Source organism: Falco peregrinus, chromosome 1, assembly GCF_023634155.1.
Source record: "Falco peregrinus isolate bFalPer1 chromosome 1, bFalPer1.pri, whole genome shotgun sequence".
NCBI classification, from domain to species: domain Eukaryota; kingdom Metazoa; phylum Chordata; class Aves; order Falconiformes; family Falconidae; genus Falco; species Falco peregrinus.
In genome coordinates, this window is record NC_073721.1 from 119,182,018 (window position 1) to 119,194,746 (window position 12,729).

Consider the following 12,729-nt stretch of genomic DNA (forward strand, 5'->3'; position numbering starts at 1 on the left):
ATGTAATTTACTTTCCTTGAAGTTCGTTGCTCCGTCCAGTACCACAGCTGACATTTATAATTTCCCATTTGAAGGTGGATTCCTCCAGAAAATGCCACAAATTGACGGTTCCCCAGGGTGGTTCATTCAAGAAGCTTATTGCCTATAGCTATTCACACATGCAAGGGTTTTGCTGTCACTGCCCAGGATGAGATTATTAGTCTTTAATGAAAATGCAGTGCCTGGAAGGCTTCCTATCAGCATAGAAAAGAACCCGTGACCATGTTTTTTTAGAAATCCCTGGTCTGCAACCTCTCGTTGGTACTGTGCCAGATTGTGCTTTCCAGGATGAGAGGCAAAAGGTGCTGCTAGAAGCTGGGTGGGAGCTGTGCCCCATGCCATATCCTGCTGTTCTGTGATGATGTGGCTCCAGAAGCCAGGGCAGTGGCTCCCAGGGCAGATTTGTCATATCCTGATAAAAATCTCATTGCATGTTGTCATTGGCATCTCTATCATAAGCTACCACCTCCTTACTTAATACACAAAGGTTAATGTACCTACCTCCCTTGTGATGAGTGTTCAACTCTTTGAGAACTTCTCAGAGAACTCAAATTGGCTGAAATTTCTTGTCTGTGTTTTATACTTTTAAAAATGGGGTTTAATGGGAAAAACGTTTTGTTGGTTTCTGCTGAATTTCCTTAGTCCAGTGGAGAAAAATAGAAAGGGAAAATGTAGAAGCAGCAAGAGTTTTACAACTGGACTCTGTCTGCTTTAATAGCGAAAAAATAGTCTCCAAATGAAATATTTCTTCCTCTTTTATCCCTCCACACCCCCCGGCCTTGCTAGAAAAAGCCAAGGAAAGTTACTTTTCTGCTTGACTTGAAACAAAAATATTTTTTCAGGTTTTTTTCCCCTGGTTTGGAAAGCTGTGTTTGTCACCCGGGGGTTGTTTTACACTTCCCTTCCAAACCTTACCCATACTTCAGTGTGAACGTTTCAGCATCCTTCCAGGAGCCCTCTGCCAGCAAAGCTGTGTAAACTCCAGTTAATATCAGGCTCAATTTCTTACATGGGCAAGTGAATGGAAAGCTGACGTTATTCTCATGCTATGTAAACTGAGTGTCACCGAGAGCTTTAGACTTCATTGTCTGGGGCCTTGGCCACCTCTGGCGCCGAAGGAGCTTTACTGGAGCAGTTGAGAGGCTGACAGCAGGGACTGGTGGTGTTGCCTTGGCAAGAGGCAGCTCTAGGACAGCCGCAACCTCCATGTCCAGTTCAGATGTTATTAGCTTTTATGCGTGGCTCAAACAGAGGTCAGAGGATGTCTCCTCTGTCCCCTGGCCCCAAGCTGGGCTCTCGTCCCTGGGAGCTGGTCCTCATCCTCGAAGGACTTTGTCCTTGGGTGAATATTGCCATGTAAGGCAAAATCTGCTCCTTTCCCCTCCACCTCCATCCTGCTGAGCCCTGTGCGTCTGTCGAGCAAGCTCGCCTGCTGAAAGCAGGATCGTTTAACTACCATTCAAAGGTGTGGTTAGCATGCTGCTAATTGTTCTCCATTTTCACTTGCAGTAGCATCCCTCCCCTCCTGTTGCAGCCCATGGCCCTGCACAGTTGCTTACCCCTGTGTTCTCTATCCTGACCTCCAGCATATCCTGCTGACACATGTGCTGCAGTTTCAAGTTACAGTTGCCAGACAGGACAAACTAGGAAGAGTTGGTTTCCTGGGCTCTTTGGGGTGGTGGGTTGTCTCTAAGGTGGGTTGGGAATGAGACCACTTCTGTGGTTGCTGTGCTGTTAACTGTTTTGCTTCTCTTTGTCCTTTCCACAGAGAGTACAGACAACTTTGTCTCAAGTAAGTGCCTCCTCCTCCTTTGTGTATGGTGGGTGTTTTGTTTCTGTGGTTTCCTGTGCTCTTCTGACTTATGGGCTCCTGGAGGGAAAATCAGAAAGCCAAAAGCAAATTGGCAGAGACTGCACAAAGTCCTGGCTTACCCATACGTGAGCAAGATGGCTGGGGAGCTTTTGATCAGCTGGGTAGTCAATTTCTAGAGCTCAGGAGATGCTCATTTCCCTGTAGTGATGTCCTGAAGAAGGTCCTAGTGGAAATGATGGTTGGTTGTGGTGCAGCAGAAGGGGTCTTAACTAGATGCAGGCTGGCCAGTCCCCAAAGCAGTTGTGTGTCATGGCCCATTGACAACATGCTCTCTAGTGTGGATTGAGATGAGAAGCAGGGCTTGATTTCTGTGACGTTTCCCCAACAGATTCTCACCCCGCCCCCCCCCCCCCCCCACCCCCAGTAACTGGTTCTTTGGATCAAGTTCTGCTGGAGTCAGTCTTGTGTTTTGACCCTACCTAGCCCAGCAGATTTCTGAAAACTCCAGGAGATGGATGGATGGAGGCCATCCAGGCACCCAAGTGTTTCTCATTTGTAAAGTTGGAGTGACATCAGTGTTTTCCTGGTCTGTATTTTCTCTGCCGATATGCACAGGGAACTCTCTGATGGTTGATTTTGGAGCCTTCTGAAATAGAAAGTGAGAACCTCTGTTAGGGGTGAGCTGCCTCGCGTTAGGTCAGGCATCGGGGATATGCTAGTGCCTTGGGAGTCCCGTGGGAGCCACGTTGAATCTTCTGTCTTTGTTTTGGTTTCAGTTGGTGATTATGAAGTGAGTCCCACCCCGCCGATCACTGTGACCCACAAACCAGAGGAGGACACTTTTGGGGTGAGTCCTGTCCTCTTCTCTACAGAACTGTTTTGCATGCACTACTTGTTATTGATGACTCAGTATTTACACTCCTGTGCTGTTCTGAGATGTTCGCAAGGAAAAAATCTTCCTTTATGACTCAAGTCAACAATCAGAAGGATTTTGTGGCTTGTGTCAGGCAAGTAAAATACTGACATGAACCATCTGATCCTCTTGGGTCTGCAGTGGAACTAGGGAGCTCTTTGAAAATAAGGGATCCTGTGAAGTTGCTGCTTGCAGGGTCAGAAATTCTCGCTCTGAAGAAGTAGCACCCAGAGAACAAACAAACAGGCAACTGTGTGTTTCAGACCATTATTGATCTGTTAAGTTTAGCCCTGTGAGGGACTCGGATTTAGCTTGGTTCAGTTCTGTCAGTGCCAGTTCGCCCTCTCTCCTGCTCTGCAGGGCATGCCAAAAATGAAAAAGAAAAGAAAGCCTACAGCTTATCAGATCTCAACATTGTCTGTCTTCTGCAGAATCCAGGTAGAAAAATGAAAAAAAAATGAATGTGTGTATAAGTATTGGGGGGAAAAAATTAGCATGTTACACAATTGCTCTGATTCTCTGAAAGTTTTAAGATCTTGAAACATGCCAGGTGTTAACGGAATGAACAAAACCCAATCCACCTTGGTTTCAGTTCTCATCCAGCTGAAAATCTCCTGTAACTGAAGTGAAAGCTTTGAACAGTGAGACTGGAGTAATAACGTGCACTGATTATTAAATATAAAGCACAAAAAACAAGCTGAAGGATCAAATAAAAAATGTAAAAATTTCATAGCTAATGTATTGAGGGCAGGAAAAGGGTTGCAAAATGAAATTACTTTTTCTTGGTTAAATGATGTATTTTCTATTATAGCAGAATACAGTTTTGTAAAAGGAAGTGAAGTCTAAATGCATCACAAGACCCAGTACAGGAGAACAATTGGACAAATGCCAAAGAAATTGTTGTTTACATCAATGCAATAAAAGTATCTCAAGCAAAGGCTTGAAGGAATAAATATTCATAAATATTAAAATAAGCCTGGGATTGTAAACCCTTTAGGGGAAGAAGTTTTTCTTTCCTCTGCTTGTACACTTACACAGTGGAACCATGGATCCAGTGAAGGACTTTGGACACTGTTGTAGTATAAATATTTACTATGAAAAATCACAATAAATAGGGAACCACTAGAGGCTTTTGGAAAACCAAATGTTTTAGGGGGGAAAAAAACCCCTCAGTTCTGCTTATTTTCTTCTGTTTTCTTTTTGTGGTGTGTTATTTTCCCTCATTCTTTGTCCTGAGGGATGTTTGGATGGAGACAGAGTTGGTCTTTCTAAAGAATTTTCTGCTGCTCCTGTGTGTTCCCAGCTCAGGTTAGTATAGCTTTAGTGTTGTGACATTGTGGCATCACCACTGTGCCAGAAACGGAGGCTCGTGATGCGGTGCAGCGAAGGGAGAGCCCAGACACTGGAGCAGAGGTGGTCCTTCCCTGCAGATACACGGGGTGAGAGCCTGGGAGGAGCTGGTCCCAGAACAGCATTGCTGACAGGGAAATCCCAGACTTCCCAGTCCTGCAAAAACAGCCTGTGATGCTTCCAAGCTGTGCTAGAGCCCTTTGCTTTAGCTTGTATTTTCCTCCACAGCTGATATCCACGGGGCTGCAGCAGATGGTGTGAGCCTACAGAAAGGTTAACTGTGCAAGGAGGTGCTGCATTTCCAGTCTAGACTCCTAAATTCCTTTGTCTTGACTAAGGCTTTTTCCTTTCAGGTTTCCATAGCGGTTGGGCTGGCAGCTTTTGCTTGTGTCCTCTTGGTCGTCCTCTTTATTATGATCAACAAGTATGGCCGGCGGTCCAAGTTTGGGATGAAAGGTACGTGCAGTTGCTTTCCTCTAGCAGGAGGCACCTTCCAGGATTGCCCGGCTCTTATAGCACACGTGGAAAGGTGTTGTGGTTTTATTCCTACATTATCTGTATTGGTGCAAAACCTTCTAAAGGGAATGGTGTCCAGCCCTCTTCTGTTTGTTGAGAGAGTAATGGAGACATCCAGGCAGGTGGTTCTCACCTGTATGTCCTGCTGGGCAGAAGTATGCATGTGTTTTCCTGATCAGCACGTAACTGCATCTACAGGTTGCTCAGAAGAGCTTTGAGCCTGCTTCTTCCAGCCACGTGTTGAGGGAGTTGTACTCAGGAGAGCATGTTCTGGGATGAAGTCTTGTCTGCGGACTTGATGATGCATGGCTTTCCCCTTGCGTCGCACTGGGTGCAGAGTGCGGGGTGTGAAGGGGGAACAGAAGGATGTGAAATTGTTTTGGGTTCTGCTGGAAAGGCAGATGTACCCATCTTGTGCCTGTCTGTAAGACTGAGATGCTGCTGTAACTTTGTAAGGTCCATGCCGGGAAAGCAATTGCTGATCTGTCTGTCAGTGATGTGGAAGGTCTCTTTCTGTTGCCTCTCTGTTGGAAAGTTTCTCCCTCTGCATCATGAATAACCACTTTAGGAGATATTTCAAGTGTCCTTGGTAGTAGTGATTGGAAAGCAAGAAAGCATCTGATGTTTGCCAGGCAGAACTGGTGTCTCTGTCCTACCAACACCAGTGCTGTGATGTGATAAAGCTAATGCAAGAAGAAAGTAGATGACATTGTGCCATCTGCTTTTTGTGACTCGGCTGGTATCTCCAGTTGGGCAGCGTTGGTGGTGCCCAGTGAAGTCTGGAGGAAGAGCCTTCACATGACAAAGTAGTTCCCAGTCTAATTGCTGGCTCATGCACACACTGGTCGAAGCCAGGCTTTGCCAACACGAGCTTCTTCTGAGGCTCCTGAGTTGCAGCCTATTTCCTGGCCTTGCAGGGTTCTGTGTTGCAGGGCAGGTTGATAGGTTTGGGAACACTTCTTGTGGTTGCCTCCAGGCTTTATTTGCTTCACGGAGATGTTTCCTGAGTGGGTCCAGATGGGATTCTGGCTGGAGTTTCCCCTGTGCATCCTATGGAGATAGAAGACAGGACGTTTAATTAAATAGTGAATCTTCTACACCAGCTTAGCAATATTTAGTCCATATGTCCAATGATAAGAACCATCTGGTAGGGTGTACTGACTGGTGGGTGGAGTAGAGGAATGGAAGACACGGTTCCTGGGATCAATTCCCAGCTCTTCTACTGACTCACTTGATGTCCGTAGGCAATTAGCTGTCTTAACCTCTGTCTCTGCTTTAATTTCCCCATCTGTAAAATTGGGATGTTACGTGCCTTCTGGAGGGATTTGTTAGAACACTTTGGAAGTGCTTGGGCACTTGCCACTGATGGGGCTTAGAGATACAAATATAAAAAGGAAAAGTAACTTCTGATTGTAGTGGAAGAATCAAAGAAGAGTTAACCTCATGTGGGTAACCAGTCTCTGTGAACAGACGTGTGTGTGTTCAGAGGTGTTTGGGTAAGTGTGTTAGTGGATATTCTGCATTCCCAGAAACCAGAGGGGTGCTCTGATGGACCCTTGTGTGTGCAGTTTTTGGGAGGCAAAAACATTTAACCAGAAAAGCCTGCTTTCCTCCTCCTCCTTGTGCTGTATTTGTTCCAGTTCTGGTATGGAACCACAACCTCAAAAAGTTTCTAAAACTTTTATTGATATTTCTTGGAGAGATGAAGTTGTCAGAAATTAAATGGATCTTTAAAACCAGGGACACAGTTCTTGAATGAGTCACAAGCGTCACAGGCAGCACCGTGGGCAGCTGACCCATACTGCCTAAGCTCTGCTCCCCGTCAGAGGCTGCAGAGCCTCCTGCCCTGTGGACAGTCTCCCTGGCATGTGGCTGTCCCCACTCTGACCCCTTTGCTTTCCCCCAGCATCTCTTCTGCCAACACTTTTTTCTTTAGCCGTAGTGCCATTGTCAACTGGCACGCCACCATGCTTTGCATCTTTAGCCGGTATCTCCCTTCTTTGCATCCAGCTCGTTACCAAACCTCACCACATTTTCTTCCACAACACAAACGCAATTCTTACATTCACCTGCACCAGCTGGGATGTTGTTTGGTACCCTGGCTATGGTCTGCCCAGGCAGCTGCAGCTGACTTATTTCTCACCCCCACAAGATATGTCACAGTTCCTTCCACACTTTCCAAAATGTGGTTTCTAAGCTTTCTTTCCTTGCTGCTCAGCAGGCCAATGAGTCCAGAGGACTTGCTCTCTCCTTAAGTTGCTTTGGGGTCTCAGCTGAGCTGTTGCAGATGGTCCCAGTCTGGCAGTGGTACCTTGAAGCCTGTGTTTGTTCTGTGTGTGCTGGATGTCTCTTTCCGTGGTGCCTCCTCTTTGAGTTCGCTAATGGGCTACTGTTCCTTTCCTTCTCCCTGGGGGCTGCCTGTGCATGGGGTGATGCCCTTGTACAAATCATCAAATCACTTTACTGAGTGGTCCTGAGCTGCTTGTCCGGGGCGCATATACAGGTTCTGCCTTATTCTGACACCTTGTATGGGACAGCACAGCTGACAACCACCTCCAGATGTCCTTTAGCTGGCACTGTCCTCTGGGTCCCTCATCAGTTAATTCTTGGGCAGGAGCCATCCTGTATGGCACCCAGCATGCTACCATTTACTGAGGAAAAAAAATCCAAACCCCGAGGCTTTTTGGGAAAGTGCATCATTCCCTGAATCAGGAGCTGTTCATCACCGCTTGATATGTTGCCACTTGTTGAAAACCCAGCTTGGCAGGCCTGCAGGAGCAGGTTTTTCCTGTTGTTTTTGTCATGGACGCAGAACACTGTGTGCTCATGTTGGACACGTTACCCGAAGCACCTCTCGAGTCAATCTGAGCACATCTTTTTTCCTTCTGCGTCTCCTAGTGTTAAGCAGATGGTTTATCTCCTAGAGAGAGAGAGAGGTGAACTTGGACTGACAAGGTTGAATGTGACATTAGGCTGGAAAAACCCTCTGGACCAGCCTGCTGTGTTGCCCTCCAGTCTTAAAAGCAGACTAATGGGCTACCAAGTGTCCGATATTCCAGCTGCCTTTGCTGAAAAGAAAGTCACTGTGTCTTGGCGTACATGTGCTGGGGGATGACTACGAGAGGATGGTGTGTCCACATTTATGGTTTGTCTACATTTTTCCTCTTCTGGCTGATATCAGACCCTCAGAGCGTTGCACGAGAGTCCTAGCAGATCTGCAGCTCTGGTAACGACCCGGCTACTGATACAGCTGACGGTGAAGCTGTAGAAAAGCCTGTGCTGCCCAGCGTGCTGTCGACGGGCTGGAGCGGTGGCATCCACAAAAGCTCTTTGTGAAGGGGGCTCCGATGTGCTGTGCTCCTGGCTCCCGGCTCTGTGGCATCCCTCGGTTGAGCTCACAGGGGCTGGCCATGTGCCATCCCCCTCGCCTTCCCCTGCTCCCTCTGGAGAGGGCATTCATTAACACGGGGTGGCAGAGGTCAGCTCCCCTTTCTTGGCCGCCTGTCGGCTTTGGCTCCTGTAGCTGGGGTAGGGGGTGGGGGCTGCAGCAGCTGGTGGGGGGGCTGGGGGATCACTGGAGCTGGGGTGGCGGAGGCGGCAGGAGAATGGCAGACAAAGCGCCTTTTTGTGAAACGTGGCGTTGTGTGGGTGACATGGAGGCAGTGGCGAGGAAACCGCTGGGAAAAGGGAATGTGAAAACCGAGACGCGCTGAAGTCGCAGCAATGGGCTGCGACTGCTTGCTGAAGGGTGATGTATCCAGAGGGGTAGCTGAGAGGCTTTTTAAAGCCTTGTATTAGTGTGGGAACAATAATAGGATCTTGCAGTGCAAGTAATTGGAAGTTGGGGCTCTTTGGTTTACTGCCATGGCTCAGGGGAGTGGGTTTTACAGGTGGGATAGACTGCATGGGAGTAAGGAGCCCGGCATCCCGCTCCCAGTCGTTGCTTGCTCTGGGCTCGGTGTCCCACATTCCCTGGCTGCCCGCCGGAGGTGGAGGGTTTACACCTCACCTTCTGGGGTCAGGCTTGTCACCGCAAGCCTTGTAAACCCACGTATTCCGATCAAAGTTTAATCCCAGAAGATGACAGGAAATGAAATTTCATAAGATAATAAAAAACCCACACATAACTCCCGGGACTAACAAAAATGAAATTTCATAAAACAATAATAACGGCACAGAAAAGTCCTGGGACTAACAAAATGTTTGGATGGCACAGTGATGGAGGCCGTGTAAATGCTTAGGTTGATGGGCTGAAATATATGCTCCTTTTCTTTGTTTTCTGTTACGTTTGCAAGTGCCTAGGGATAAAGAATGTGTGCTTGTGCATATTTGTGTGATGTATTCCTGGTGCCGCACAGCTTAAAAAACAAAACAATACCAAACAAAAACCACCAAAAAAAACCCCAAAAGAAACAAATTGAGTTTGCTGAGATATGGGGAGAAAGATGCTAGAGAAAATCCAGACAAGAGCACTTGTCATTTTGCTGAGATGAGCTGTTTCCCAGGCTCTGAGATTAAAAACTACTTGCATTCTCCAAACAAGGTTTTCTTCCTTGGGTGGAGACAGTGCCAGCTAATGGTTCAGACTTGGTTGCAGTTGGCAAAGAGTAGATTGCTTTTTAATCTGATTTCCTAAACAAATAAGGTGTGTGATCATGCTGCCTGTCTGCACACATGCAAGCGTGTATGTGCAGCTCTGCCTGCTCATTTTTTCCCTTTCTCTGCTGCGGCTTTTGGATCTGCTGGCCAGTTCCACCCAGAGGAGATGGGGGAAGGACTTCAAGATGCCTTTACAGGCATCATGTAAATAGGGAGGCTAAACAGGATGACAGCTTGGGTGATGCCCCACTGATGGAAATGCTTTGAGCGTTTCTGGGGTTGGAGAACCCGTATGGAAGTGAAGCCTCAGATAGAATAACAAAACACAGGGGGGAGCAGGCTTTCACGGGGTGTGCTGTGGTGGGTGATGTGTATATCTGTATACAGGCGTATGCATATTTTCTCTCTGAATAGGCAGAAACAACAAGGAGGTTGGGGAGAGACGAAAGAACAGTAAATAAATACTGCCCACGCTTTCTGTAGTTTGAGGAATCGCATTGCTATCAGTTCATTTGGTACTTTTTCTATTAGCCCTGATCAAAGTGCTGGCACTGCTGATGTGCCTGTGGATGTCAGAAGTACTTGCAGAGCTGTTCCATTGTAATTCAACATTAGTTAATAGGTACTTAAAGTAAAGTGGTTGCCTATTTGATTATGATTGGGGGTTATTAACATTTTTTTCCATAAACAGATGGTAACTGTCCACTGAGTCGATTGCAGAACAATTCCAGGGTTTCTGATTCAAGAGGACCAGCTCCTGCAAAGATATCATGTGTGCCTGGCTTTTTGCTTTTGTTGATTTGTTTTTTTGTTTCTCTCTCTTTTTTTTTTTTCCTTCCCTCTTTCATCGTGCAATTATCGCTGCAGTTTTAAAGGGGTGGAAAAAAAATAATATACAAGAGCCATCACCTACTTTTCAGGTGAGGCTTCATTCTGACCCACGTTGCCTTGGCCAAGAGTGGTTACAGTCATGCACTGGTTGTTTTTCCCTGATGATTTGTTTGCAGTTGTATAGGCATGAGCAAGCACTCTGCAGCTTGGAGAGCCTGCACCTTAAGGGTTAGTTGCTCAGGAAAAATCTGTGATCAGGGCCCTTTCATTTCATCCTCCTGGGAGCCTGCCATGTAGAGGGAGAAGGAAGAAAGAGAGAGCAAAGTAACATCAGCCAGCCTGGCACGGCTACAGGAGAGAAACAGCCATACATTAAAAGCCATGGCTAACCATGGGGGCTCAGGGATGTATGGTGAGCCATACTAACGAGCTGGAAATGGGAACTGATTGCTGTTGTTTTCGTTGAGCTCGGGTGTGTGAAGCACAGAGCCCAGCCGTGCCGACGGGCTAAGCCTCCCAAAGGGCCATGGACAGAGCAAATGTGAGGGGGCTGTTGGAGGTCGGAGCTTTTCCTTGCTGGTATCCTTCTGTTTGTTTGAAAAGCCCCTTGATGTACTTCTGACTCTCAATACTACCTGGTTTTATTTGCCTGGGAAGTGGATTGAAAGGGCATGTGGTTTCACTGGGGCTTCTTTCTATAAATGCCTGTTTATACTCTGCTGAAGTGCAAGTTGTGCTATTTATTTATTTATTTAGTGCCTTCAAGGTGATAAAGCATAAAGCTCCTTGAACTGCTAAGTTCCTCACCCTCTGCTAAGCCGTGCAGTCCATAAATGGTATGGTGACAGCAAGGGAAAGCTGCTGTGCAGCCCTGGGCTCCTTGGCAAACCTTCCAGAGATCTCACCTCTCCCTTGAGATACTGTGACAAGGCACCTGCTTCTGCATCTCTGCAAAGGCAGATCTGCTCTCATGCTGGGAGTTAATGCTCACATCCCTTGTTCTTCGGTCCCAGGTGGTGTTAGTCTGGTGAAGGCTTGGAAAGATGGGGTGGTGATGTCCTTGTTGCTGTCTGAAGGAGCAAGGAGCCACCCTTGGCTGGAGAGACACATCAAATGACCCTGAAGGAGAAATGGTTAGCAGATGATCAGGATTTATTTAGATCTAGAAATAAACCATTTTCCCACTCCCAGAAGCATTACTAGGTTATTTATAAAGGAAACATAAAGTGCACTGACCAGCCATTATCTATTTCAGTTGCTTTTACAAAACCAAGGTGTCTATTTTAGGCAACTACTAAAAGCAGTTAAAAAAAGTCAGATCAGTAGTTTTCAGGTGACCCGAGAGGCCCCAAGCCTCCTTCATGCCACATTCTTGCAGGCTCTTCCTCCACACGCATGGGTCTCCCTTGCTGGCCGATGCATGCCTTTGGTCTGGTCACCAGCTGGGTGCTGGACCCTGGGTGCACCACCACCCTAAAGGACCTAAAGGAGCCCCATGGCACGGTCGGTGTTTGCCTGGGGCAGTTCTGCATGAGCAGATGTCTCACTGCTGACTGTTACACGCAGTTCTCATGTTGTGGTGTCCAAAGCTGTGCAAGTGACCCTCACGTTACCTGTGATCCGACATGATGTGAACTCCCAGCCAGGGTGATGGAAAGATGTTGAAATGTATTTATTTATTTAATAGGGTTTTTATTTGGAGCGGTCCCTGTTCCCGACTCAGCACACCAGATTTTCCACCAACAAAGCATTAACAAATGTCAGCACTGGGAACACTGCTGCTCGTGGCACTGTGGTTGCTTCTTTCTGCTTGTGCGTATGTGGTAGGCACAATGCTGAGGAGAGAGAGGGTGAGAGTGAGCCACGGCTGCTTCTCTTGCACTGCAAGGCTGAGAAGATGCTCTTCATCCACTCACCATTCAGGAACAACTAAATTACCCCTCCAGTTCCTCTTCCAACTGCTTGCCTGAATCTTTTCTAGTCGTGAAATCACCTAGCCTCAGTCACCTGAGCAGCCTACCCCAAGGACCATGCAAAAGATGCTAGTCCTCAGGGGGCTTCTCTCCAAGGCAGTGATGCCTCTGCATGCCTGCTCCTTGTCTCCTTGATTCCGATCAGTGTTTGTTGCTTGGTCTGATGATGTCTGTCTGTCTTCACATGGCTCTGCTTTAGCAAAAGTGCTGGAATGACAGCACAAGGCCAGAATAATTCTGTTAATCTCAGAACAGATATCACAGACAGCAGCAGGTTAGGCTATTTTTTCAGCCAGTGTAAGTGATGTGATAAAGAGACGTCATTTTTACAAGCCTTGTATACTGTGTGAGCTCTTGTGCCTCTCTGAAGGCAGCCAACAACCAGACAACTAAATGTCAGATTTGATGTGGCTTTAATAAGGTGCAGGGCAGTGTGGGAAGAAGCAAAGGGCTTTAATTAATATCTTAATTGTAGTTTGTCTGCACTACGGTTGTCCAATTATTCTCTGAAAAAGACTTTGCTACTGTTAATGCTGATAAACGGTCCTCTGGGAGGATGTCCCTGGTAAGTTTATCACCTCTTCCTCATCATGACTTGCTGTAAGATTGTTGTTCATTTTTGTGATGTTCAGCCAGGGATGCTGAGATTTGGCACTCCATCCTTAAACCCTGGAGCAGGAGAGCTTTGCTCTTGG

The 12,729-nt window shown here is 47.0% G+C and overlaps 1 protein-coding gene across 5 annotated transcripts in view; it reads left to right on the forward strand.

Annotated features, from left to right (window-relative positions):
- The window catches only part of NTRK3 (neurotrophic receptor tyrosine kinase 3), a 231,823-nt gene that overhangs the window by 70,771 nt on the left and 148,323 nt on the right, over positions 1 to 12,729 (forward strand). For all 5 annotated transcript variants that reach the window (XR_008749358.1, XR_008749360.1, XM_005242418.3 and 2 more), the window contains exons 9-11: positions 1,808 to 1,831; positions 2,629 to 2,699; positions 4,469 to 4,571. Coding sequence is in view for 3 of the 5 variants with exons in the window: in XM_005242418.3 (XP_005242475.1) it covers positions 1,808 to 1,831; positions 2,629 to 2,699; positions 4,469 to 4,571 (198 nt within the window). In the remaining 2 variants the exon portion in view is untranslated. The remainder of the gene's footprint in view (positions 1 to 1,807; positions 1,832 to 2,628; positions 2,700 to 4,468; positions 4,572 to 12,729) is intronic.